Raw genomic sequence first — 27,054 nt, forward strand, 5'->3', positions numbered from 1 at the left:
CTAATTGGTCCCAGGGGGCAGTGCTTTAGCTCTTCTGGCCTGCCACACCAGGACAGCAACTTGGCCTCCAACAGCGCTGGGAACCAGAACCCTAGGGACCAAATCCTGGCAGTTGAAAGTCTACTGGGGCACCAAGGAATGAAAAGTCCAAGGAATATGAGCGGTCGGTGGCCCCTTCTGTTACTCTGATATTACTTAAAATAATAGAAAGTGCTCTTAGAAGAAAATTTCTGATAAGAGAAATCACAAGCAGCACTTTCTACTTATTTGTTTTTTTAAAGATTATACTCCATTTATAGTCATTTTTAAACTTTTGCTACATTCCCCATTTTGTACAGTATATCCTTGTTGCTTGTGCTGTGCTTAGTCACTCAGTTGTGCCCAACTCTGTGATCCCATGGACCATATAGCCCACCAGGCCCCTCTGTCCATGGAGATTCTCCAGGCAAGAATACTGGGGTGGGTTGCCATGCCCTCCTCCAGGGGATCTTCCCAACCCAGGGATTGAACCCAAGTCTCCCGCGTTGCAGGTGGATTCTTTACCATCTGAGCCACCAGGGAAGCCCTTAGTTTATATTTGATCGTGTGTACCTCTTAATTCCCTACCCCCTTGCCTTTCCCCACTGGTAACCACTAGTTTGTTCTCTGTATCTGTGAGTTACAAGCAGCACTTTTAAATATTTATTGACTTATTTAGCTGCGTGAAGTCTTAGTTGCAACACGCAGGATCTCCCTTGTGCCATGTAGGGCCTTTCATTGCAACTCACAAACTCTCCAGTTGTGGTGTGCAGACTCAGGAGCTGCAGGCAGGGGCTTAGCTGCTCTGCAGCATGTGGGATCTTAGTTTCCCAACCAGGGATCGAACCTGAGTTCCCCGCACTTCAAGGTGGATTCTTAACCACTGGACCATCAGGAAGTCCCAGCACTTTTGATTAAGCCCGCTGGGGACACATCCCAGTCATAGGAGCTACTGGACTGAACAGATTGATTGCTTCCTTATTGTCAGTCACAAGTCAGGCTACTCAGGTCTCACTCATATTTCCAGTGCAGGCAACACATTTCCTACCATAAAAATGCCAAAACTGAAGATGAAAATAAAATAGAAATATACAAGGAACATAAAGCAAATATGTATTATGTAAGTTGTTGATATTCTTTTTGAGGAAGTTTTATGTACAAGCTGGGTTTGCTAATGTTTCTTAAACTACAGCTTCAGTGTAATGTTCTTAGTGAATGTCCATAAGCTTTCTAATTGCTCAAGGACCTTTAAAAGCTTTCAACTTTCCAGGCTTCCTTCTTGGAAATTTCCATAACCAGTGAGATGTGTGTGAATGGCCCTCCCCTTTTCTTCCCTCCTCCATTTCCTTCTCTTCAAAGATTACAGCTCACTTCAGTGTGAGTCTTGGTACTTTTGTATTGGCGCTGGAAGCTTCACTTATTCTTTTCCCGTGGAGGTCATTCTTTGGTCTTTCTGAGAAGTTTTTCCTTTGATATCTTTTCTTAAACTTCTTAAAAGAGACTGATTGCTGAAATTATTGCTGGACCTAATTCTCTGTATCTGATCATGCTCCCAGGCCTTCTAAAGTTCTGTTATCACAGGAAAGTCGACCAAATTGGCCTACACTTGTCCATTTCTTCACATCTTTTTCTTTCCCTCAAAAATTGTCCCTACTAGAGAATGCAACTTGGCCTCAGAGACTGACTCATTTATTTACTTTTTTCTTGCTCCTATTGTCTCAAAATAGCATTCTTTGTTCTCAAAGAGACTGAGAGAAATCCTAGAAGACTTCCCAGAGGAGGTGGCAATTGGTTTGTGCAAAATTTTGGCAAGTGCTCATGGTCTTAAGCTGTGTGGGAACTACTTGAGAAAAGGCCAGGAAGAACGGCAGAATGTGTTTGTACCAAATATATTCCACTTGTTCCTCCAAATCTAACCTTCACTTTCCTCCACCCTGGAGCTCTGTGTTCTGGGAGTTGACCCATAGGGACTGCATCAACCGACCTCCTTGCCCTAAAATTTTAATTGGGCTCAGCCAGTGGAAGGCATCATGGGAGAGAGTTTGGAAATTCATGTTGCTCTCCCACCTACAGGTCACAGCAGATTGGCTGCGTCCGTCCACTGAAGGCCACTGCTCTGTCCAGTAGCATGCTTTCTTTCTGGGTTCAGGGAAAAGTATAGTCCCTTCAGCCCTGAGGGTGATAACAGGTGTTGCACTATCTGTTATTACTTTTCCTAAACTCTGTCCATGGCTTTGTAAATAGCTCCTGTGTTAGGCTCTTCTCAAATTATCTGTTTCAAGTATGCCATCTGTTTCCTGCCAGGCCCCTCACTGATACCGTGTGTTTGATTAATGGGTATTAGTTCAGACTAGTTGGAGCATGAAGTGTGTGTGATGAAACAGTAAAACATCATGTAGGAACAGTAGGCTAAAAGCCGGTGGTGAAGGTACTTGCCTTCCAGGCCAGACAGTCTAGCAGGCTCTGGGAATCTCAGAAGGTTTTAGACCAGGAGTGACATGCTTTAAGACAATGAATTTGGCAGCTGCATGCAGAATGGTTTAGAAACTAGAGCTGGGGAGACAAATTAGGACAGAATTACTATTACAGGAAGATAACATTTTGTAACTTTCAGATTGGCAAGGATCCAAAACCTTGATAACACAGCATGTCAGTAAAGATGCAAAGAAATAGCACTCTCGATCTTTGATAGTGAGCGTGTATGTTGATAAACCTCTTCAGAAGGCAATTTGATAATATCTGTCAACATAGAAGTTGGCAGAGGAAGAAATGGTTAAATAGCATCACGGACTCAATGGACATGAATCTGAGCAAACTCCAGGAGATGATAAAGGACAGGGGAGCCTGGCATGCTGCAGTCCATGGGGTCGAAAAGAGTCAGACACGACTTAGGAACTCAACAACAACAAATCAACATGATAAATGTTTTATGACCGATTGATCCAGCAATTCCATTTTGAAGAAGGAAACGGCAACCCACTCCAGTATTCTTGCGTGGAGAATCCCAGGGACGGCGGAGCCTGCTGGGCTGCCGTCTATGGGGTCGCACAGAGTCGGACACGACTGAAGCGACTTAGCAGCAGCAGCAGCAGCCTATTCCTTAATACACTGCACACATGCTAAATAATTCATGTATGAGGAAACTCATTATAGCATTTTTCTACTGGGTAAAGATTGCAAACAACCTAAATGTTCATCAGTTGGAGACTGGTTAAATAAGTATGGCACATTCCACATAACAGAACACTACAGCAGTTAAAGGGAATGAGATGGCTACATACTTATGTGGGAAGATCTCCAATATAATGTGAAGGACAAAGGCAAAGTGCCCAAGTGTACACATAGTGTGCTTCTACTGGGGTGGGAGGACAGAAAAGTATACTGTACGTACATTTGTAACTGCACAGACCAAAAAAACACAAAGGAAACAGGTTAAAGGTGGTTGCTCCCTGAAGAAAAGTGAATCACTGGGATCAAAAGAAAGAGGGAAATTTTAATTTTTGATGCCTGTACATGAATGATCTGTTTTGAAAATCCATTGCTCTATCATCTCAGAATCAAACATTTACCTTGTTATCAGTTCCAAAAATTATGTATAGCTTTCTTGGTGAAATAAACACAAACTAAAAAATATTTTGTAATAAAGTACTTAAATGCTTGCACAGAATACTGAGTTTGGTTACCAGGTGAGGAAATGGCTTCAAATGGTTTGCTTGTTCTTGTCCATCCTCAAGGTTCAGAGTGTACAGCATCTGAAAATTTGGAAGGCAGGCCTTTGAAGAGTAACTGCCTCCTTCTGTGACTGCTGCAGATCTGAGTAGGTGGTGGGCAGTGTTGTTGTCCAGGGAACTCAGACCCTGGGTTGGTGGTTAATACAGAAGACTTGCTTAAGTTGCTTCTAGCCAGGAGAAGTTATACTAGTAGGGCACGGCCCTACTGGAGCCCTCAGGGTTTCTCTCTCATGATTGTTCTTTCATTTATCTGATCTTCAGCTAGGCTGTAGCCTCCAAGGAAGAGCACACACTTACCTTGCTTACCTTTGTGCTCTTAGCGCCCAACGTGGAGAAGGTGTGTAGTGGATGCTCAAATATTTATTCAGCTGAATCAAACATGGCTTTTGTGTCATATTGTCCATGCCCTTCCTTTTCTATGTATTTATTTCTTTTTGGCTGCACTGGGTCTTCGCTGCTGCCTGAGGGCTTTCTCTAGTTGCAGGGCACCAGCTTCTCACTGTGGTGGCCTCTCCTGTTCTGGAGCATGGGATGTAGGCACACGGGCTCAGTAGTTGTGGGGGACGGGCTTAGTTGCTCTTTGGCACGTAGAATCTTCCCAGACCAGGGTCGAACCCATGTGGCCCTGCATTGGCAGGTGGATTCCTATCCACTGTACCACCAGGGAAGTCCATCCCTGTCCTTCTTTGAAACTTAAAGATGGCAAATAATGGACCATTCATCTAATTGTAATGGCCAATTTACTTTCTCTATAAGCGAAGAAAATAGTCAAATAGTGTGCTGCTGCTGCTGCCACGCTTCACTCGTGTCCGACTCTGAGCGACCCCATAGACAGTAGCCCACCAGGCTCCCCCGTCCCTGAGATTCTCCAGGCAAGAACACTGGAGTGGGTTGCCATTTCCTTCTCCAATGCATGAGAGTGAAAAGTGAAAGTGAAGTCACTCAGTCGTGTCCGACTCCTAGCGACCCCGCAAGAGTACTGGATCAAGTAGTGTGAGTGGGTAATACAACTTTTGAATTAAATGTAATTTAGCTGTCCAGTTTCTGTGGAGCTACAGTAACTCCATGATGTTTCTAAAACATTGTATTGCTAAGAAGTAACATTAGCCATAGGAAGTTGAATCTTTACATCTTACTGTTTTTGTTCATTTCTGCCTGATTAACACAACTATTTTTTGTTGTTGTTGTTAAATAATGACTCTTGCATGGCAGTCAGAACTTTAGTATTAAAACTTTTAACTAAATTGACCATTTTCTCCTGTTCTTTTGTGGTTGAGACCCTGGAGTGACACTTTTATAATTAGACAATACTCACATAATATCGTGGGAGCTTCCCAGGTGGCTTAGTGGTAAACAATCTGCCTGTCAATGCAGGAGCCACAGTTTGGATTCTTGGGTTGGGAAGATCCCCTGGAGAAGGAAATGGCAATCCACTCCAGTATTCTTTTTTAAATTAATTTTTTTTATTGAAGGATAATTGCGTTACAGAATTTTGTTGTTTTCTGTCAACCACTCCAGTATTCTTGTCTGGAAGATTCCATGGACAGAGGAGCCTGGCAGGCTACAGTCCATGGGGTTGCAAAGAGTCAGACACGACTGAGGGCCTGAGCACTCACACATGCATCTAATACCGCACTGTTGTATTTAACATAACTGATCATAAATGATCTTTAATAAGCTCTGATTGCTTGACTGCTATGCAATTTTATTGCTTTTCCAGAGTTGATCTTAGTGAAAATATATGGTCATTACGCTAATTGGTGAATATGCCCTCACTGCAATGATGATTGTCATTAGATTTAATAAAAACTAAAGTCACTTTAAGTCAATGATTTTAATTTAGGGGTATGACTTTAATATAGATTTGTTTTGTTTTTGTCTTTGTAAAAAAAAAAAAAAAATCCATCCCAGTTTAACCATAAGGCAAAGAGATAGGGTCTATCTTCCTGAAAGAGCAGACAGACCTGAGAGGACAGGATGAACAGGTGAGACCTTCTGGGAACGGAACTGACATGATCTGGGCATCACTCATCACTGGCCAACTCGGGGACCAGATGGAGACTGCAAAAAACGTTGTGCTTGTCTTGTCCAGTGTTTTTTAAATACCTGAATTTGTCTGCCAGGTCATCTGGTCCCCCACTCCTTAGTGACTTTCTCACAGCAGCCTTGCTCATGGACTTCGCCAGCTTCAGTACAGTTCAGTTCAGTTCAGTTCAGCAGCTCAGTTGTATCCGACTCTGCAACCCCATGGACTGCAGCACCTCAGGCCTCCCTGTCCATCACCAACTCCCGGAGTTTACTCAAACTCATGTCCATTCAGTCGGTGATGCCATCCAACCATCCCAACCTCTGTTGTCCCCTTCTCCTGCCTTCAATCTTCCCCAGCATCAGGGTCTTTTCCAATGAGTCAGTTCTTCGCATCAGGTGGCTAAAGTATTGGAGTTTCAGCTTTAGCATCAGTCCTTCCAATGAATATTCAGGACTGATTTCTTTTAGGATGGACTGGTTGGATCTCCTTGCAGTCCAAGGGACTCTTAAGAGCCTTCTCAAACACCACAGTTCAAAAGTATCAATTCTTCTCCACTCAGCTTTCTTTATAGTCCAACTCTTACCTCCATACAAGACTACTGGAAAAACCATAGCTTTGACTAGATGGACCTTTGTTAGCAAAGTAATGTCTCTGCTTTTTAATATGCTATCTAGGTTGGTCATAACTTTTCTTCCAAGGAGTAAGCGTCTTTTAATTTCATGGCTGTAGTCACCATCTGCAGTGATTTTGGAGCCCAGAAAAATAAAGTCTGACACTAGACCTGGTAAGCATTGGGTGCCTGGAGAAGAGTGACATCCTTGAACATGGAACTTGGGTGAGAAAAAGTGAAAAACGGAGAGTTTTAACAATATATGGAATTTGAGGGAATTTCCTGGTGGACTGGTTAGGATGTGGCACTTGCACTGCTGTAGGCCCAGGTTCTATCCCTAGCTAGGGAACTAAGATCACAGCCAAAGGAAAACAACAGAAAAAAAAGAATTTGGAATCTGAAAGGCAGGTAAGCCCAATAAGGGTCGAGGCTAGGGGCACAAACCCAAGACTGTGCCCATAGGTTGAGAGTTGAGGCTCTGAGAGAATTAATACAGAAAGAAGCTAAAGGGGACTGTGCTGGTGGTCCAGTGGTTAAGACTCTGTGCTCCCAACGTGGGGGTCTGGGTTCAATCCCTGGTCAGGGAACTAGATCCCACATGCTGAAACTAAAGACCCTGCATACTGTAATGAAGGTCTCCCATGCAGCAGTGAAAGTCCTGTGTGCTACAACTAAGACCCGACACAGCCAAACAAGTAAATATTAAAAAAAAAAAAAAAAGCTAAGTTTTGATGCTCAAAACTTTGGGCATCACTTATATTTAAGGGCTATAAATTACCAGAATCCCAATGAAGGGAAGCCGTCCTACCGGAAACAGGTTAGAGAAAGCTTATGGTCAAAGAGAGAAGTTCAAGGATAAGTGTAAACTGTGTCTCAAACACAGAGTACACTGTACCTAGAGTAAAAAGGCTAAGTTGAGGGGAGGGGAAGGAGCCAGATTTGGTGATCAAGCCACTAATATACCCACTCCAGTATTCTTGCCTGGAAAAATCCCAATCCATGAGGTCACAAAACTGGGCAACTAAGCAACAAAGATCATCAAAGCGCACTTTCAGCAGAGAAGAGTTAAAATTACAAAGACTGAAAGACAGCATAGATATAGAGTAAGTGGACACAGCTGTTTTAGGGTGTCAGACACACAAGAAAGGAGCTGGAGCGTCATTCAGTGACATGTAGGGTGGAGGGTCTCAGGATGGGATATCGTAAAAGAAAAAGGCCTGTGGAAAGGGAGTGACAGCCACAGGAGGTTGGTTCCACGAATGGAAGAGGAAGCTCTGGGCAAGAGACATGCCTCTAGTGAGGAAGATCAGCAAAGATGGAAATGTTTTCAAATATTGAGGGACATTGCGGGAGCTAGTTGGATAGCCTATAACTGGTTGGGTTGTCGGCAGAGTTACAGGTACATGATTGTGAACTTAAGAAGGGGTTGGGATTTCCCTGGTGGTCCAATGGTTAGGATTCCACTGCGGGGGTCTGAGTTCAATCCCTGGCCCGGGAACTAAGGTCCCCTCAACAAGCTGAAGAAAGAAAGTAGGAAAGGGTCTGGGAGACTTGGCATCATTCAGGAAGGCAGGACAGGCATTTTGAGCAGCAGAGAAAGCTAGGCTGAGATTAGCAAGCATTACTATGGTTCATACTACCATAAGGTTTGCAAGCGATTCAAGGTATTTTAATCTTTAATTAGCAAAGTAAACTTTCCTATAAAAATGACCAGGCCACAGAAATGAATTGCAAGCCCATTACTGTCACAAGCATGGTTTATTCTTGGGTAATTCCCTGACAGTCTAGTGGTTAAGACTCCAAGCTTTCACTGCCAAGGCCTGGGTTCAGTCCCTGGTCAGGGAACTAAGATCCTGAATGCCAGGCTGTGTGGCCAAAAAAGAAAAACAAGCATGGTTTATTCTTTTTTTTTTAAACCTTTTTTATTTAAGCATGGTTTATCCTTAAGTGCACTTGTGTAAACTATCAGTCTCTAGGGGTATAGCTTTAGGATATACAAGTTTCTAATGTAAAGATATGGTTGAGGATTTAATTATATGTTGTCTCTTTTTATTATCAGAATTAATTCTCCCAAGTAAATGATATTTTTCCCTCTTGTTTGTAAATGATGCAAATTGTGAAACTGATTGGGATCTCTTTTCAAGTCAGTTAATGGTTGAGGAAAAAAAAATAATCTGCATTCACACCCAGCTAAGGAAGCGAGTGTGGCAGCTATGTTTGTTTATTGGCTTCATTTCTGCCTGCATGTAGTTTGTCACTCTACCCTGGTTCCTCCTCGTCATGTATCATTTTGTTATATTTCACATATCCTAGAAGCCACTGTAAATCCTTTTTTGGAACAAAAGAGAACATATAATATTAAACATATAAAGACTTGAGATATTTAAACACCTTAATACTTGTAGTGGATATTAAATAAAAAGCACACCCAGTTACAAAGCCACTAGACCCAAAAAAGCCTTTTGAAAATCATACAACTTTCCATTTAATAATGAGTCGTAGTGTACAGAGCAGAAAGCCAAATTTGTAACAGCAGAGAATTACAGCAAAATGAGTTGAAAAATTAAGACTCAGCCATGTTTGCCTCAGTTCTTTTAGTATATGAGAATAGATACTTAGCACTATTATGCCAAAAGCTATTTGCCCTTCTTAATTTTGGAAGCTTTCTTCCCAACTCAATTATCAGTATCCAGTAGTGATTAAGCTGGACTCCGGAGCCAGAGTACCTGGTTTCAAATCCAGCCCACCACTCCAGCTGTGTAGCCTTTGGGCACCTTTCTTACCTGTTTCCTTACTTGAAAAACTGCGTTAACAGAACCTAACTCAAGATTTTGAGGACTTAATAAGTTTACACCAGGTAGGTGCTTACAATGGCGTCAATAACATTTTAAGTGCGCAAAAACTGGTAGCTATAACTACTGTGGCTTTATGTGTGGTTAAGACTCATGAGGCTCTTGGAGCCCACTGCCAAAACTGGATTCAAGTCAGTCAATGAGTAGCTGGATGCCAAAAACCCAAGCCAACATGTAGCTGAAGACCAGATAGGAGTCTTTCCATCGATCCACTAAAAAATACTTATGGAAGTTAAACCTGCAAGTCAAAAAAGCTCTTGGTTAATGGCAGTTTAATTAAACAAGACTAACTGGCTCCTACTAGAGCCCTAGTGAATTCGTTTATTAAACAAATATTTATTAAAGGCCTAATTTATCAAGCAATAAGTTTTAAACACCACAAAATCATTAAAAACCAACATACAATCACACTTTTTCACCTTATGGCTTCAAAGAATCACCGTCTAACAATAGGTCCTAGGCAGTACCAAAATAGCAAAAATTCTTTAAAGTGCTACACCTGCCAAAAATTTAATGGAAATCAAAAGTCAACCTCAAAATCTTAAAATAATGAAAACATAGCATGACGACAGTAAACTTTGGAGTCCCATGAGCCGGACTCAGTCCCACAGGGAAGTATTTGGTGGAAGTGAAGAGTTACAACTGCTTAGTCCCACTGGATCCTTCGCTCTTCTTCAGGAAGAACATTCCAGTTTGGAGAGGCCACATCCCGAGCCAGCCAGTTGAAATCGTCAACGTCGTTCCAGTTATTTTTGTTCTTGTCTAAACCAGAGCCCTCGAAGTCCTTGTCGATGCCCGGGTAGCTCCAGGTGTAGGGGGCGAACTGGATCCCGGTGCAGTCCTCCATGATGGCCCTGCTGGTCACCTGCAAGAAGATGCGGGTGTCTTTTGTGGTGTGTACGCGGAGCTGCTGGCAGGCCACGGCCAGCACGCAGTCACTGCAGTCCTCCAGGAACACGGAGGTGGACACCGGGCCGCAGAGCAGCGTACAGCCTTGGGCCTTGGTCAGCCGCAGGGTGTTGGGATTGCCGTAGAGTTTGATCGTGCAGTTTCTCAGTTGGGTCAAAAGGACGTCCTGCTGGTGCAGCTCCTCAGCTCTCTTCTCCAAGACTTGGGACTGCAGATTGGAAAAGCCGCAGATCCAGCTGGAGTCGAAATCTCCCTCCTCCTTCAAGGGCGGCGGGGAGGTCAGGCTGCCTTCCGCCGCCGGGGCGTCGGGAGCCGAAGCTACTTGCGTGGCTGAAGCAGCATCCTTCTTGCGGGTCTTGAAAGCGAAACGCTTCTTAGGCTGAAGCTCCTGGCGCCGCTTGGCCAGGGCCGCCTGCAGCCGCGCCAGCACCTCTTGCGCTTGCCGCAAATCGTAGGCGGCCAGGAACAAAACCGAGTCGTTTATAAGTTTCTGAAGGCCCTGCAACCGAGCGGCCGCCTCTTCCAGCCGCTCGACGGACTCCCCGCTTTCCAGAAGCTCTTCCACGGCCGATCGCTCCCGAGCGAAGGCGGCGGCGAAAAAGTCGCTCTTCTCCTCTTCCACTTCCTGGTCCTGCCGCTTTTGCTTCCGCCTTTCTACCTCCAGTTGCCGCTCATGTTCTCGCTTCTGAAGCCGCTCGGGCACCAGGGTCCGCTCTCGCTGGGATCCCAAGTCCCCGTTCGCTAGGGCAGCGGCGGACAAACCACCAGTCTCCATCTTAACTTCAAGCTTCCTTTCTCCTGCCTTCCTTCCTCCGGGCGCGCCCTTTCGCGAGGCCTCCCACCAACGCGCCCTGTGATTGGCCGGGCATGCTGACGTCAGATCCCGGCCTTATTTTCTTCGCCCATTGGTTCCTCTGCACTGGAGGGGGCGGGGATGTGGGGCGGGGCCGACTGACAGAGGGGGTGGGGAGACAAAGGTCCTTGTGGATGGGTGGGGTGGGAGGCAGGCGGGGGAAGCTTTTTTTCTTCTTAAAGGGGCAGGACTTATATCCGGGATTGTGGGGTGAGTTGCAGCAGCGGCAGCTGCACATGTGGGTTTGTTTATAAGAACAAGGTTAGAAACTCGCAGGACTCCCCCTCCCCCCCAGCTCCTCCCTACTACCCCCTTACAGGCCGGAGATCCGCAACTGGTGGGGGGAATGTGTGCGTGTGGTGGGTGGGTGGGGGGGACAGGTAGTGGTGAGAAAGATGGAGGGGGGGTGAATATTACACCGCCCGGCCGGCGCGGGTGGAAGCGGCAGCTGGAACAGCTGGCTAGGGAGCCGCTTGCATGTCTCTTGGTTTTTTTTTTTCTTTTTCCTTCCACCATCCCTTCCCCCAACCCATTCTTGCCGCCCCTAAACCCTCCTACCCACCCCCGCGCCGCTGCAGTTCCGCGTGGCCTGGGGCTCCTGGATTCCCTAAGGCAGTTACCCGGGCGGGAGAAGGCGAAGGGCACGTACGGGAGAGACTGAGGTCCTCACTGCAGCCGGGTCCAGGGGGCCCTGGAGGAGTCTAAAAACAGATTACTATTTGTTTTGTTTTTTTTTTTTTTGCCAATCGCTGCAGTCGAAGGGGTGGGGAGTGGGGGCGGGGGGAGGGTGAGACTCCACACCCCCTCCCTCTTCCTCCCACGCCCTAACCCCCCTGGGCCGTCACTCCCTGCACAGCTGGCCGCTGCTGACCGCGCGGGGTGCTGAAACCCCAGCCCCGGACTCCGCGGCAGTCTGTGGGGCCGTCGGTGGTTAGGAAAGTGATGGGGGAAATGTTACATTATTTTTAGAGGTGATGGGAGGGATTTATCACCGGAAGTAAATGAGCCTCCCCTAAAGTCGGGACCAGCCAGAGGTGTGAGTGGGCAGCCTGGACGGCGCAATCGCTGGCAAAACCCAGAACAGCGGGCTGGGCGAGAACCCGGGCGCGGCCGGCAGCCGGCGCGGGGCACCTCGCGTGCTCCGCTGAGCGCCGGGGCCTCTGACCCTGCCCGTCCTTACTATCGCCGGTTCCACCCTTATCTCCACCCCCGGTTTCCAACCTCTGTCGGGGTAGTTAACTGCCCGAGAAACTGTCACTTGAAATGGTACTGATATACCTGCATTTTGATGCAGAAAAAAATGGGAGGAAATGAGAGGATTAAGATTCCTCTCCCACTTTTTCAATACCCACTCTCCTCCTTTCCTTCTCATTTAAAAGGAAAACCAAACATAAATTCCCGAGTTTCTCCGCTGAAAGTCAGCGCAGGTCACACTGTTTGGCAAATTCCACTCGGGGATGGAATTATAATTATTGTGTGTTTGTAGACATGCACCTGATCGAAATGACGTTGCTGAAAACATCTTGTGCTTGCGCTTGTAGTATATATGATAAATTTTAATTTGCTTTGTTTCATGGACAAGATAGATGGAGATTTTTTTGTGTGTGTGAAGTATGTTTTCAAGGCTGGTGAACGAAATATAACTGGTTATCTTGTCTTTGGGTCATATGGGGGAATGCAATTGCTGATTTATTTTGTGAAAAATTGATTTAACCAGGGAAGGTTTGAAGTGAAGTCGCTCAGTCGTTTCCGACTCTTTGCGACCCCATGGACTGTAGCCTACCAGGCTCCTTAGTCCACGGAATTTTCCAGACAAGAGTACTGGAGTGGGTTGCCATTTCCTTCTCCAGGGGATCTTCCCAACCCAGGGATCGAACCTGGGTCTCCCGCATTGCAGGCAGACGCTTTACCGTCTGAGCCATCCGGGAAGCCCCTAGGGAAGGTTTAGGGAAGGTTTAGAGGAAGTTTATTTTGCTAGGGAGAAAAATCTGACCTACCTCACCTAAGTATTTCAGCAATACAGTCTGTCCTGTCTCCAGTTAAAGAAGTTTGTAGCAAACAAGGTTTATTGGGCTTGGGTGTTGCAACAGGAGTGAGACAACGTTTTTTAATTAGCTACAGTGACCCTGGGGGTAGGGGATAGTGTTGTCTGTATCTGAAGTGGAATGGAAAGCCATTAAACCCTTTGAAGAACTTCACTTATGCCCAGTGAGCGGTTTGGGGATAGGGTCCAATAGATTTTGGAAGTTTCCAAGTATTTTAAGTTGGTTAGTTCAGACTTTAATGAGAAAGGGGCAGTAAAGGGCAAGAATGAATGGGTCACCCTGCAGACCCAGGGTGTGGGAAAGAAAGAAAGAAAGAAAGAAAGTGAAGTCGCTCAGTCTTGTCCTACTCTTTGCAACCCCACAGACTGTAGCCTACCAGGCTCCTCCATCCGTGGGATTTTCCAGCAAGAGTACTGGAGTGGGTTGCCATCAGTGTGTGGGAGGTGCCTTCAAAGACTAATGTGAGGCCCCAGTGGGAATGGACAGGGGTCAGAAGTCTGGTCATTGTGAAGCACTGGCTTGACTGTTCTTTTTTGTAATGTATAATGTATTTATCATTTATTTTTGATTGCGCTGGGTCTTCGTTGCTGCACTCGGGCTTTCTCTAGTTGCCGTGGGAGCTACTCTTTGTTGCAGTGCGTGGCTTCTGGTGGCTCCTGTTGTGGAGCATGGGCTGTGGGTGTGCCCAGGCTTCAGCAGTTGCAGCCCTCAGGCTCTAAAGCACAGGCTCAGTAGTTGTGGCACACGGGCTTGGTGCTCTGTGGTATGTGGGATCTTCCCAGACCAGGGAATGAACCTCTGTCCCACGTGATTCTCAACCACTGTATCATGAAGGCGGTCCGGCTTGACAGTTCTTGACAGACCCCAGCACAGCTGCAAGCCAGGGAGGTACCAGTCAAGACATAGGTTTAAAGCTACATTTCAAAAGTAGGAAGGCATTGACAGGCTGTATATGTGTCTTCTTTATGACGTTTGAGGGCAGTTGATTCAGTGTGCATCCTTGAAAGGGCCCCAGCTCCTCAGAAGGACATGCCTGTTCTGATGGAAGGAAACAGGGTAATGCTTTACAGTGGAAATGTGGCAGAAGGCAAGCTGCCCATGAGTTCTGGATCCCGCTTTCAAGGATACTTTACAAAGCTTGTGAATCGAAGAACTGCTGTCCATTAGACGTCTTGGAAAGTGAAAGAATTGTAATGTGTTCCAGACTTTAAAAATTATTTAACAAAAATTTAGATGCTTTAATGGTTCTATTTGTTAGATACGTTTTTTAATTTTTTGAACATTTAAAAAGTAGAGAGGAGAGTGTTTACACGTACCTATCACCCAACTTCAGCAATTCACAACTGGCAGTCCTGTTTCTTCTAAAACCCTAGCCACTTTCCCACCCCACCTTACTCTGATTTTTTGTTGTTGTTATTCAGTTGCTAAGTCGTGTCTGATTCTCTGTGACCTCATGGACTGCAGCATGCCACACTCCTCTGTCCTCCGATATTTCCCAGGGTTTGCTCAAATCCATGTCTATTGAGATAGTGATGCTATTTAATCACTTCATCCTCTGTTATCTCTTTCTCCTTTTGCCTTCAGTCTTTCCCAGCATCAGGATCTTTTCCAGTGAGTCAGTTCTTCACATCAGGTGGAAAAAGTATTAGAGCTTCAGCTTTAGCAGTAGTCCTTCCAGTGAATGTTCAGGGTTGATTTTCCTTTAGGATCAGTATTCAGGATTGATCTCCTTTCTGTCCAAGGGACTCTGAAGAGTCTTCTCCAGCACCACAGTTCAAAAGCATCAATTCTTTGGCTCTCTACCTTCTTTACGATCGAACTCTCACATCTGTACATGACCACTGGAAAAGCCACAGCTTTGACTATATGGACCTTTGTCAGCAAAGTGATGTCTCTGCTTTTTAATATGCTGCCTACGTTTGTCATAGCTCTCTTCCAAGGAGCAAGCATCTTTTAATTTCGTGGCTGCAGTCACCATTTGCAGTGATTTTGCAGCCCAAGAAAATAAAATCTGTCACTGCTTCCACTTTTTCCCTTTCTATTTGCCATGAAGTGATAGGACTGGATGCCATGATCTTAGTTTTTTAATGTTGAGTTTCAAGCCAGCGTTTTCACTTTCCTCTTTCACCTTCATCAAGAGGCTTTTTAGTTCCTCTTCACTTTCTACCATTAGAGTGGCATCATCTGCATATCTAAGGTTGCTGATATTTCTCCTGGCAGTCTTGATTACAGCTTGTGATTCATCCAGCCAAGCATTTCTCATGATGTACTGTGCATATAAATTAAATAAGCAGGGTGACAATATACAGCCTTGTCATATTCTTTTCCCAATTTTATTTATTTATTTTTTTTCTTTTCCCAATTTTAAACCTATCAGTTGTTCCATTTCCGGTTCTAACTTGCTTATTTTAAAATGAATCCCAAACTTTATATTATTTAATATTTTACAATCCACAAATATTTCAATATGTCTCTCAAATAGATTAAGGCTGTCTTTTTAAAAACATAACTACAATACTATTTGTTGTTGTTTAGTCACTCAGTCGTGTTCAATTCTTTCCAACCTTATGGACTGTAGCCCACCAGGCTCCTCTGTCCTTTGGATTTTCCAGACAAGGATGCTGGAGTGGGTTGCCATTTCCTCCTCCAGGGGATCTTCCCAACCCAGGGATCGAACTTGCATCTCCTGCAAGTCTCCTGCAAGTCTCCTGCATTGCAGGCAGATTCTTTTACTGCTGAGCCACAGTCCAAAAAAGTGGCGACTGTTTCTCCATTACTATCTGAGTTTCAGGCTGTTAGGGGAACCACTGATCCAAACCAATATTCACATTTCTCTGATTATAATTTCCTTTTTAAAATTACTTTATGTGAATAAGGATCCAAACAAGTTCTATACAGTGAGCCTAGTTAATATGTCTCTTTAATCACTTTTAAATCCTTCCCCTCTCTCTCTCAAATGTTTTGTTGAGAAAAATGGTCATTTGTTTAATAGAGTTTCCCACAGGTTGAAGTTTCTGGTTGCATCTGCATACTATGTTTGTCATTTTAAATACTTGTTGTATTTATTTGATCTTTTAACATCCTTAAGAGAATATTTGTGTAGTGATAAGCCACAGAAAATCAGTAACTGAGGAATGAAAGCAGGTAACACAATAAAACCGTCTTTGGGTGTGGTCAGATAGCAAAGAATGAGGCCTTTTGTGTTCTCTGGTGTTTATCAGGAACCCTGTGCAGGCCATTCCTGGGCAAATAAACAAATCCAGGCTCTGTTTTCTACTAGCTGGATTCCAGAAGTAGGTGTCACCTATTCATCTTTCAGCAAATATTGAATGTGTAGTGGATTAAAAGGATTCACTACAAGTTCTGCGTGTCAGGTATGAAATATATAGCCAATTTTCCAGTCTGGGTGGCTGACTTCTGACACAAAGCCAGTGAGGGGTGTCAGCCGTGCAGGCACGTGCTATTCTGGAAAAGGCTCCACCTTGGTCTGGGAAGCAGAATGGGAGCAGCTTCTGCCTTCCTCCTCTGCCCCTGGCTTTCTTCACCTCCTCAGCTCCTGTCACTTTCTAGGATGTCCCTTCCTCATTGTACCCCTAAGACCTAGCACAGGGGCTGCTGCTGCTTATGGATCCACGCCCAGCACTGAGCCAGGGAGGTTCTCCGGCTGCCAAGTGCGTCAAGATAGGCAGAGTCCCTTTCCTCCTTGAGGAGGCCTAATCTGGGGCAGATAATTACACAAATGTGAAATCGTAACAGTGACAATTGACAACTGTTAGGAAGGACAGAGGAACAGTGGGTGCCCCTCATGGGAGGTTTGACCTTGTTGGGAGGTCAGCGAAGTCTTCCGGAGCAGGCAGGGTTGAGCTCTGGCTGGAAGGAGGAACAGGAATGAACATGGAGTCAGTGAACCCTGGAAGGTGTCCTCTAGGTATGTGGACTCAGGGGTCACTGGTCACTTTGTGGAGAGCTGTGTCCAGGAGGGCTGGGGGCATGAGGCCGCAGGGGTTAGGTGTGAGGGAGAGGCGGGAGCAGATGCCGAATCCATATAACTCTTTGGAGAAGTTTGTGAGGAGGGAGGAGGGAATAAATAGGCAGTGCGGGGAGGCCAATGAGGTATTTCTGGTTTTTACAGGAAAAAAGAAGACATAACCTAAGGGCCCTGAAATGACTGGAGGAGATGGGACACAAAACACCGGTGTGAGGATTAGCCATGGATAAAGGGAAGGACAGCTTTCTCTATGGCAGTGCTATTGTATTAACTTTTTATTGTGAAAGTTTTCAAACATATGCAAACCTTTTGCTCTCAACTCACAGTAACAGATGCATAATTGAAACACAAGCTTTAAGAAACAGCAAATACTCTTGGGATATACAGTAGATGCTATTTTCTATTCTTTTTATTGTATTTTAAAATGTTGGCCAAGACCTGCTAATCAAACGGCAGTTTTAAGTTGATGTGTCAGTGGGAGAGGGTGCTGCTGCTGCTGCTGCTGCTGCTAAGTCACTTCAGTTGTGTCTGACTCTGTGCGACCCCATAGACGGCAGCCCACCAGGCTCCGCCGTCCCTGGGATTCTCCAGGCAAGAATACTGGCTGCTAAGTCACCTCAGTCGTGTCTGACTCTGTGTGACCTCATAGACAGCAGCCCACCAGGCTCCCCCATCCCTGGGATTCTCCAGGCGAGAACACTGGAGTGGGTTGCCATTTCCTTCTCCAATGCGTGAAAGTGAAGTCGCTCAGTCGTGTCCGACTCTTAGCGACCCCATGGACTGCAGCCTACCAGGCTCCTCCACCCGTGGGATTTTCCAGGCAGGAGTACTGGAGTGGGGTGCCATTGCCTTCTCCGGGGAGAGGGTGCAGTTGTAGGTAAACTTGCATGTTTGATGAGTCTGACGGTGTCTGTGCTGTCTGTGAGTGGGCAGCGGGGTCCTCTGCTGGGTGTGAAAGGAAAGAGGCACAAGGGATCTGAAAAGTAGGGGGAACGTTTGGATGCCTTGTGGGAAGAGAGAGAGTGTGTTGTCCAGAGAGGCAGGGCTGGTGGTGTGGATAGTCAGCAAATACTTGAGAATGAAGGAGCAACCTTCCAGGGGGCCATCTAGGCCAGACACTGACTCAGGGGATGGAGCACGGCTAGGGGCAGGGTAGAGGAGAGAGGCTGGCATGGAGAGCCTGAGCCTCAGAAGGCAGGAATTCCTGTGGCGGGGCTTCACTAGAAAGGTCTGGAAGCTTGACTCCTGTGGCCCCTCCTGCATTCCCTCCAAAATCTTCAGAAACTTATGTCAGTCTTCGAAGACCCACACTACCTGTCAGCAGATGACCTTAACCTACTCTTCTCGGGGGCTTCCTGATAGCTCAGCTGGTAAAGAATCCGCCTACAATGCAGGAGACTCCGGTTTGATTCCTGGGTCTGAAGTTCCCCTGGAGAAGGGATAGGCTACCCACTCTAGTATTCTTGGGCTTCCCTGGTGGCTCAGACAATAAAGTATCTGCCCACAATGCTGGAGACCTGGGTTGGGAAGATCCCCTGGAAAAGGGCATGGCCACCTACTCTAGTCTTCTTGCCTGGAGAGTCCCAGGGACAGCAAGGCCCCCAGAGAAGAATCTCACCTCACCTCCCTCTTATAACCTCTCCGTGAAGATCCACCCCTTTGCCTCTTCCCCTTCTTCAAGGCCAACACCTCCACCTGATCTGCGTCCCTCCCATTTCCTGGAACCTTGAGCCACCCCCATCCTCTCTTCAGGATCTTTAATGCTTCTTCTTTGGTTTCTCTTCTGAACAAGCAAGTTCCCTCCACTTAAAACAGTTTTCTTTTTGAGTGGAGGGAACTTGCTTGTTCTTTTTTCCCTCTTTTGTCAGTAGACTTTTTAAAATATATATATTCTTAAAATATTTATAAGTAAATTTTTAAAAATGTATTTATTTACTTACTAGGCTGCCTCAGGTCTTAATGGCATTGTTTGGGCTCTTTGTTGTGGAGTGTAGGTACAGGCTTAGTTGCCTTGCAGCATGTGGGATCTTGGCTCCCCAACCAGGGATCGAACCTGTATCCCCTGCATTGGAAGGCAGATTCTTAACCACTGGACCACCAGGGAAGTCCCTATTAATAGACTTTTTATTTTATTCAACTTTTTAAAATAAATTTTGTGGGAGAGGTAATTGGGTTTATTTTTTTCCTGGCTTTCTTGAGATATATTGTGTGAGTTTAGGGGACTCATTGTGATGATTTGACTTGTGTGTGTGTGTGTGTTTATATTTGTATTTGTTGTTGTTGTTCAGTTGTTAAGTCATGTCCAACTCTTTGCAACCCCAGGGACTGCAGCATGCCAGGCTCCCCTGTCCTTCACTCTCCTTGAGTTAGCTCAAATTCATGTCCACTCAGTCGGTGATGCCATCCAACCATATCATCCTCTTTCGCCCCTTTCTTCTCTTGCCCTCAATCTCTCCCAGCATCAAAGTGTTTTCCAGTGAGTCAGCTCTTCGCATCAGATAGCCAGAGTATTGGATCTTCAGCTTCAGCATCAGACTTTCATGATGGAAGGATCAGTCCTTCTTTTACTATATATATGACTGAGCCACTGTGGACGCGTGGATTGTTAACTGTGGGGCTTCCCTGGTGGCTCAGTAGTAAAAAAAAACCCGCTTGCCAATGCCAGGGACTTGGCCTAGTGGGCTACAGTCCACAGATCGAAAAAGAGTCTGACCTGACTTAGGGACTCAACTACAACATTGTTAACTGTAGTCAACATGCTGTATGTTACATTTCCAGAACTTACTCATCTTGTAACTGAAAGTTGGTAACTTTCTGTTTATTTCTGGCTGCGTTGGGTCTTCATTTCTGTGCTTTCTCTAGTTGCAGGGAACTGGGGCTACTCATTCTTTCGGTGCATGGGCTTCTCATTGTGGTGGCTTCTCTTATTGAAGGACACAGGCTCTAGGTGCACAGGCTCCGTAGTTGTGGCCCACGGGCTTAGTTGCCCCATAGCTGGGGAATCTTTCCAGACCAGGGATTCAACCTGTGTCTCCTGCATCAGCAGGCGGACTCCTATCCACTTTACCACCAGGGAAGTGCCTGGAAGTTTGTATCTTTTGACCACCTTTGTCCATCTCCCATCCCACCCCTGGCAGCTGCCAATCTAGTCTCTGTTTCTCTGGGTTCAACTGTAACGACAGACTTTTAAGAACAGTCATCTACGTTTGCTGTGTTCAGATTCTCAATCTTATTCCCTCCTTAATCCCTTATCACCTGATTTCTGCCTCTGCTACTTCAGTGGGAAATCCCCATTCCCTCCTAATGTTCAAGTCCGTTGTTCTTTGTAGCTCTCAGCACTGGATAACCAGTCTCAGCACTGGATAACCCCTTCTCAGAGTACAGCTCCCTGGTTCTGTGTGCTCTCTCTCCATCCCTGATCACTGTTCTTCATCTTCTTTACCAGCTTCTCTCCACCTGTCCCCTAAGTATCCACGGGGCCAGATTTCTGTCTTGGTACCAGTTTCTAGTTCCTCTCACCTCCGCTGGTGAGCTCCCCTCCTCCTCCCAGGGCACCGAGTCCTGTCCTTATGCTGGCTCCTCCTGCTTCTCTCCTGAGCCCAAACTTGGACTTCCAACACTTTTCTTGATATTTCTATGTCTCCATATTTCTGCTGTCCAAAATACCTATTTTAAGATGGCTTCAAAGGAAGTCCTTATTGTCCCAGTGATGTCCTTTTTCTTCGGTACATAAGTTTCAGTTTATTTCTGTGTAGGAAACGAACCCAAAACTTACTGGTTTGAAATAGCAGTAACTTATTTCTCACAATTCTGTGGGCTGAACTGGGTCTGGAGCCTCCAAGTCAGCCTCTCTCATATGTCTGCAGCCTTACTGCACCTCGTCCCCTCCACCCAGCCTGTCTCCTGCTTCAGTCTCCTTCCTAACATTGCTATTGGGCTCCAGCTTTGCATGGTGGCTGGCTTCCCAAGGGCCAAAAGTAGGTGCCACCAGGTCTCTTCAGGCTTGAGCCGGAATTGGTACAATGTCACTTCATTTGATCAAAGCACATCACAAAGCTGCCCAGATTCAAGACAAGGAGAAACAGACTCCACCTTTTGATGGGTGGAGCACAGGTCTTCAGAGGAGCGGGGGGAATTGTTGGCAGATCGTAACTCTTAGCAGATAATACGGCACATTGTATATAAATAATTTTGTGAACTCTCATATGGTGTGTACTTGTGCCAGGCAATGGCTAAGCATGTACACCTATTACTCCTTTCAGCCTTCACAACATCCCTGTGATATAGGTACTACTTGTTACCCACATTGAGCAGGTGAAGGAATGAGGTGAAGGTGACTTCCTTAGGACGGAGAGCGAGTAAGAGGTGACGCTAAGACTTGAATCGAGGTGGGACTTCCCTGGCGGTCCAGAGGTTGGGGCTTTGCCTTCCAGTGCCAGGGGTGTGGATTCCATCCCTGGTCAGGGAGCTATGATCCCACATGCCTCTTGGCCAAGAAACCAAAACATAAAACAGAAGCAATATTGTAACAAATTCAGTAAAGACTTTTAAAAAATGGTCCATATCAAACCAAACCAAAAAAATCGAGAAAAAAAGACTTGAATGGAGGCCATCAGGTTCTTTTCATACCCCTGTCTGGTTATGATACTGCATCTGGTCACAATCGTCACACCACAGTTGTAGTCTTCTGAACAGGAAATCAGTCATCCACAGAGCCTCATTCCTCCTTACGGGGCCACCAAGCCTCCAAACACTCTCGATTCCCTCCCTCTCTCTCTGGGTCTTTTGTCTCAGCCAGCCCCCTGTCTTCAGGCCTGAGCCCCCTCCTCATCTTCTTCCGGGTGGGCTATTGCTCTAGATCCCCATCTGGTCCCTGACCACTGGGCCTCCCTGACCTCCCCCGCTGCTCCGTGCCTCAGCCACTCACTGCCCTAAAATTCAAGTTGTTTGTGTTACTTTACCTAAAGTTTGCCCTGGCTCTCAGTTGTCTGATGCTGTTCAGAGTCTTTGGTGAGGACGCCTGGCCCCTCACGACCTGTCCCCAGCATGCCTCTCCCGCTCATCTCCCACCATTGCTATCACCCCAGTCATACCATTCTCTGCCGTTACACCCACACTTGTGCTCCTTCACTTCCACTTATTCCTGCCACACTTATTAAATCAGCCCTGACTCTGTGCTAGGCACTTCCCGGGGGTGGAGGTGCTATACTGATGAACACACAGACAGGTCACCCTCAGAGCTTACAGAGGACCTGTGGGATGCAGACGATCACCAGGTGGGGGATAGATGCTATACTGGGAGAAATCTAGGCGCTGAGCTCACAGAGGATCACCTGCCCCAGAACAGGGGCATCAAGGGAGGGGGTGTCTGTTAGGAAGTCTAAGCTGGATCTTAAAGAATGAGTGTCATCAGACCAGGTGAAGGGAGAAAGCAGAATTGCTCAGGTACTGTTCTGGGTGCAGGAAATACTGCAGTGAATGAGACAGAAAGACCCTGGCCTCAAGCCAGGATAGCTCCAGGGCCTCTGATGGCAGAGACTGGGCTTCCCCGGGGAACCTGTCAGATGTGTTGGACTAGTGCAGTGTTCTCAGCCGTGGCTGCACACTAATATCACAAGGGGAGCTTTAGAATCCCCGAATGCTCGGGGTCTTCCCCTGAGTAATTCAGTCACAGTGTCTGGGAGTGGGACTGTGATGTTGGGTTTTTTTTTAAAGCTCCCCAGGTGGTGGTACTGGGCAACCAGGCTCATAAGCCACAGCTTATGAGGAACTGAAGATCAGAGATGAGGTTAGGAAGGTGAGCAGAGGCCAGACCGCCAAGGGTCTTGTAAATCCTGTTAGGGGGCTTGTCTTAATCAGGAAGGCACTAGGATCTAGTGAAGGACTTAAGCAGGATGATGACAGTATCAGGTGGTTCCCGCCAACCTGTGGCTACCCTCCCCCGGCCCCCGCCTTAGAGATTCAGTCTAGATGCTCTGCGCTGAGTGAATTCAATGGAGCAAAAGTAAAGTGATGTCCATTTGGAGGCTGCTGCAGGAGCCAAGGAGAAATGGTGGTGCTGGGCTGCCGTGAAGGGAGTGAGGATAGAGAAGGAAGGGGAGATGTCTGAGAGACTTAGAAGGGGACTAGACAGGACTCAGGGATTCACTGGAGGTAAGGGCTAGAGGAGGGCAAGGAGTTGTGGAAGGTCCCGGCTGGGGAGCTGGGTCTGTAATGGGCGTGGTGCCGGGACGAACGGGTTTGGAGAGAGAGCTGATGGGTCCACATGGGACCTGCTTCCTGCTCCCTTGTTCCACTGCCTGCAGTCTTGTGCCTTTTCTTCTCTGTGTGACAGGGCACCTGTCTCCCACAGAGCTGTTTTACACATCTCCTCTTCCAGGAAGCCTACCTGGATCCTCCCCTCCTTTGGCTCTGGGTGAGTGTCCAGGTGTAAAGTCAGTATCCTGCCTGTATTTTTAGGTATCCACTCTATAGCTTGGGCTCCTTCAAGGAGGGATGTGTTTTATTCTGTGCCTAACACAACACCTGATACATGTTAATAAAGGCTTGTTAAATTGAATAAGGATGGATGGAGAGTTGGGCCAGAAGCAAAGCTTCTCCTAGGAGTGTGAATGGAAGTGGGTCGGGGGCTTGCTGTTCTCGTTCCTAGGGTAAAGAATAGAAGGAGTCCGGAGGCAGAGAAGATGTTTGCTAAGCTGATCAGGAAAGAGACCTAGTTAAAGAGGTACCAACCTGCTGACTCTAAAATAGAGTGTTATATTTAGTAAGCTATCTGAATTGTCTTTTTTTTCTTATCAAGGTATAGTACTGTATAATATATAGATTTCAGGTGTACAACGTATTGATTTGCAGTTTTTAAAGATTATATTCCATATATAGTTATTATAAAACATTGGTTGTATTTTCTGGGATGTATAAGATATCCTTGTGGCTTATTTATTTTATACATGGTAGTTCATGCCCCTTAACCTCCTACCGTGTCTTGCCCCTCCCTACCCCCTTCGCCCCATTGGTAACTACTAGTTTGTTCTCTAGTGAGTCTGTTCTGTTATATTCCCCAGTTTATTTTTTTAGATTTCATATATAAGTGATGCCATGCACTATTTGTCTTTCTCTGTCTGACTTACTTCACTAAGCATAATACCCTCCAAGTTCTTTCATGTTGTTGAAAATAGCAAAATTTTATTCTTTTTTATGGCTGAGTAGTATTTCATTGTATGTGCACGTACCCACGTGTGTACGTGTGTTTATCACATCTTCTTATCCATTCGTCTGTTGACGGACGCTTAGATTACTTCCACATCTTGGTTATTATAAATAATGCTGTTATAAACATCATTTGAGCGCACGTATCTTATAAGTTAATGATCTCTTTTTTTCAGACGTATCCCTAGGAGTAGTATTGCTGGGTCATATAGTAGTTGCAGTTTTAGTCTTTTGAGGCACCTCTATTCTGTTTTCCATGGCGACTGCACCAATTTACATTCCTTCCAAAGGTTTGAGTTTTTTAACGTAGTTTCAAATTTCTCTCATGTCAAAAGTCACATAAATCTCTTAAAGCCTTTCTGCATTCATTCTGTTTTTGATGTTTCTTCCTGCCAGGGAGGTGTGATTGTGGCAATAAGTAGATCTGAGTTTAAATTCTGATTACTTGCTATGTGACATTGGGCATGATACTTAATTTCTCTGAACTCAGTTTCCTCCAACTGAAAGGTTGAGATAAAGAGGAAGATATATTTCTCCTGGAATGGTTGTGATGTTAAAGTAGAGGGTGGGAAAGCACCAAGTATTGGGCTAGGCCTGTGGTGGCTCCTCAACAATTGTTCCCTTCTGCCTTCCAGTCACCAGCACTTGGTCCCTTTGCACTTTTCAGCACTCAGGGTCAAGGGTAGAGCCAGAATTTGTTGTGTGTACTAAGATTTTCTCATAAAGGACCCTGTAATGATTCTCCTAGGGACAGCTGTCTGGCCTGTCTGCAATTCTGGGGGATGTATGGGTAGAATTTACATGTAAATAGAACTTCCCTAGTGGCTCAGATGGTAAAGAATCTGCCTGCAGTGCAGGTGACCCGAGTTCAATCCCTGGGTTGGGAAGATCCCCAGGAGAAGCAAATGGCAACCCACTCCAGTATTCTTGCCTGGGAAATCCCGTGGACAGAGGAACTTGGCAGTTCATGGAGTTGCAAAAGGTCAGACACGACTGAGTGACTAACCCTTTCACTTTTCACTTTACATGTAAGTAGTTGCTGCAAAAGAAAACCAAAGAATTCTACAAAGTCAGAGCTGGGCAAGTCCTGAGGGATCCTCAAATTCTAGGACAAAAACTGGCTTATATAGTAAAAGGGAAAAATGAGGCTATGTAATTTTTTTTTAAGTGATGATTCATTCAGTTTATAGAATTGTGAGATCATTTGCTTTTTTTTTCAGTTTCTTTTATGAAAGCCTTTTTTATCTGTGAAATCTTCAGTTTTGAGAACCACTGATCTAATCTTACTTCACTTTACAGATAAGGGAACAGGCGATGTAACATTAATGGAACGTGAAGTATTTTCACAACCTCTAAGATCTTATTTGACTGCAGGCGCCATGAGGGCTGTAGTTGTGTCTCCTGTTTTTTTTTTTTTACACCCCATAGTCTCTGCACATGGGCAGATCATGCCTGGCGTGGAAAGCTCACTGTAATTATCTGTTGGAGGAATAATTGACATACTCAGCCCAGACACTCCAGAATCCTAGTTTGTAATGATATTTATTGTTACTAATGGAACCAGTAAACTCCTTGTGGGATCCTCTGTCCTCTGTCACCCAGCAGGGCAGGTGTTCAGTGAATGAGCTCCCAGGTCACACAGAGTTCAGGCACGTCCAGGAAAAGATAACCCAAGAACCCGAAGGACAGCAGGAGCCTTCCCTCGTATTATCTCATTTAATCTTCACAGTCACCTTGCCGGGAGGGTAATAATTTCAAGCAGCACAACTTCAAAATTCTTTACAAGATACAGCCAGATTTTATTTTTAAAATCTATTTATTTGTTTTTGGCTGGGCTGGGCTTCCTTGCTGTGCACAGGCTCTCTCTGGGTGTGGTCAGCAGGCGCTACTCTTTGTTGGGTACATGGCTTATTGTGGTGGCTTCTCTTGTTGCAGAGCACAGGCGGGTTCAGCAGTTGTGGCGCCCGGGCTCAGTTGCTCTTGAGCATGTGGGATCTTCCCAGACCAAGGATCCAACCTGTGTCCCCTGTATCGGCAGGCAGTTTCCTCTTCACTGTACCACCAGGGAAGTCCCAGAAGATACAGCCAAATTTTAATTCCCAAACAGATGTGCATTTTTAAACACTGCACATGGAAGGTGGGTGGGTGAGGTCAATACCTTTTCAACCTCCATTTTTTTCTTCTTCAGTATAAGGGGAATAATGATCCACAATGTTTTGAGATGGGTTTTTGTAGAAATGCTCATTTGCTGAGATAAAATGCTTTTAAAATGTCCTGGCAGTTGAAAGTTAAAAGAAGCAAAAATATTATTCCTCTTCAACTTTTCTGCCTAGAAGTTGAAAGTTTCTCTCCTTTAGATAGAATTTTATTATTTTCTACAAAGCACCACTTTTCTGTGAAATATCATATGCTTTCAAATTGCAAGTTCCAACATAATAAGGTCATGAAATCTGTTTAGTGGATAGAGGTCTGCATTAAAAAAAAGACGAAATAAAATGGAAAATGTCACAGTGCAATGTATTGCATAAGTAAGCTTATAGTATACATATATATTTTACATATACATATGTGTTACTTGCAGGATAAAATGTATTTCTTTTTAGAGTTTATGGTCAAAAAAGTTTGGAAAAAAGGGTTTGGTGATGATGCTTTGCACATTATGGTTCTGAGATGTGCTCGTTGACATGGATAAAGGGATGTCATGTGTCATTAGGATGTGGCAGCAGTCCGGAAATGTGGCTGCACAGTCGGAATCCTTTTGTGCTGCAGATACTTCCTCCTCCTTCATTTCTCAGGATAATGCATGTTTGCTT

General features: G+C 45.6%; 2 protein-coding genes and 2 non-coding genes across 4 annotated transcripts in view; 2 read left to right on the top strand and 2 right to left on the bottom strand.

Moving 5' to 3' along the window:
* Window positions 1-8,288: 8,288 nt before the first annotated feature.
* Window positions 8,289-10,938, bottom strand: TBCC (tubulin folding cofactor C). Its single transcript, NM_001075709.2, has one exon. The coding sequence runs from the start codon at window positions 10,922-10,924 to the stop codon at window positions 9,887-9,889; it is 1,038 nt and encodes a 345-aa protein (NP_001069177.1). The 5' UTR covers window positions 10,925-10,938; the 3' UTR covers window positions 8,289-9,886.
* Window positions 10,939-11,180: 242 nt separating this feature from the next.
* Window positions 11,181-27,054, top strand: part of BICRAL (BICRA like chromatin remodeling complex associated protein) — a 106,490-nt gene continuing 90,616 nt past the window's right edge. Inside the window, exon 1 of the mRNA XM_024983694.2 lies at window positions 11,181-11,212. The gene's annotated coding sequence lies outside the window, so the exon portion shown is untranslated. The remainder of the gene's footprint in view (window positions 11,213-27,054) is intronic.
* Window positions 12,859-12,930, bottom strand: TRNAC-GCA (transfer RNA cysteine (anticodon GCA)). Its single transcript has one exon. It is a non-coding gene; the product is annotated as a tRNA-Cys (tRNA).
* On the top strand, window positions 18,822-18,881 carry MIR12009 (microRNA mir-12009). Its single transcript, NR_162346.1, has one exon. It is a non-coding gene; the product is annotated as a microRNA mir-12009 (primary transcript).

This window comes from Bos taurus, chromosome 23 (genome assembly GCF_002263795.3).
Source record: "Bos taurus isolate L1 Dominette 01449 registration number 42190680 breed Hereford chromosome 23, ARS-UCD2.0, whole genome shotgun sequence".
NCBI classification, from domain to species: Eukaryota; Metazoa; Chordata; class Mammalia; order Artiodactyla; family Bovidae; genus Bos; species Bos taurus.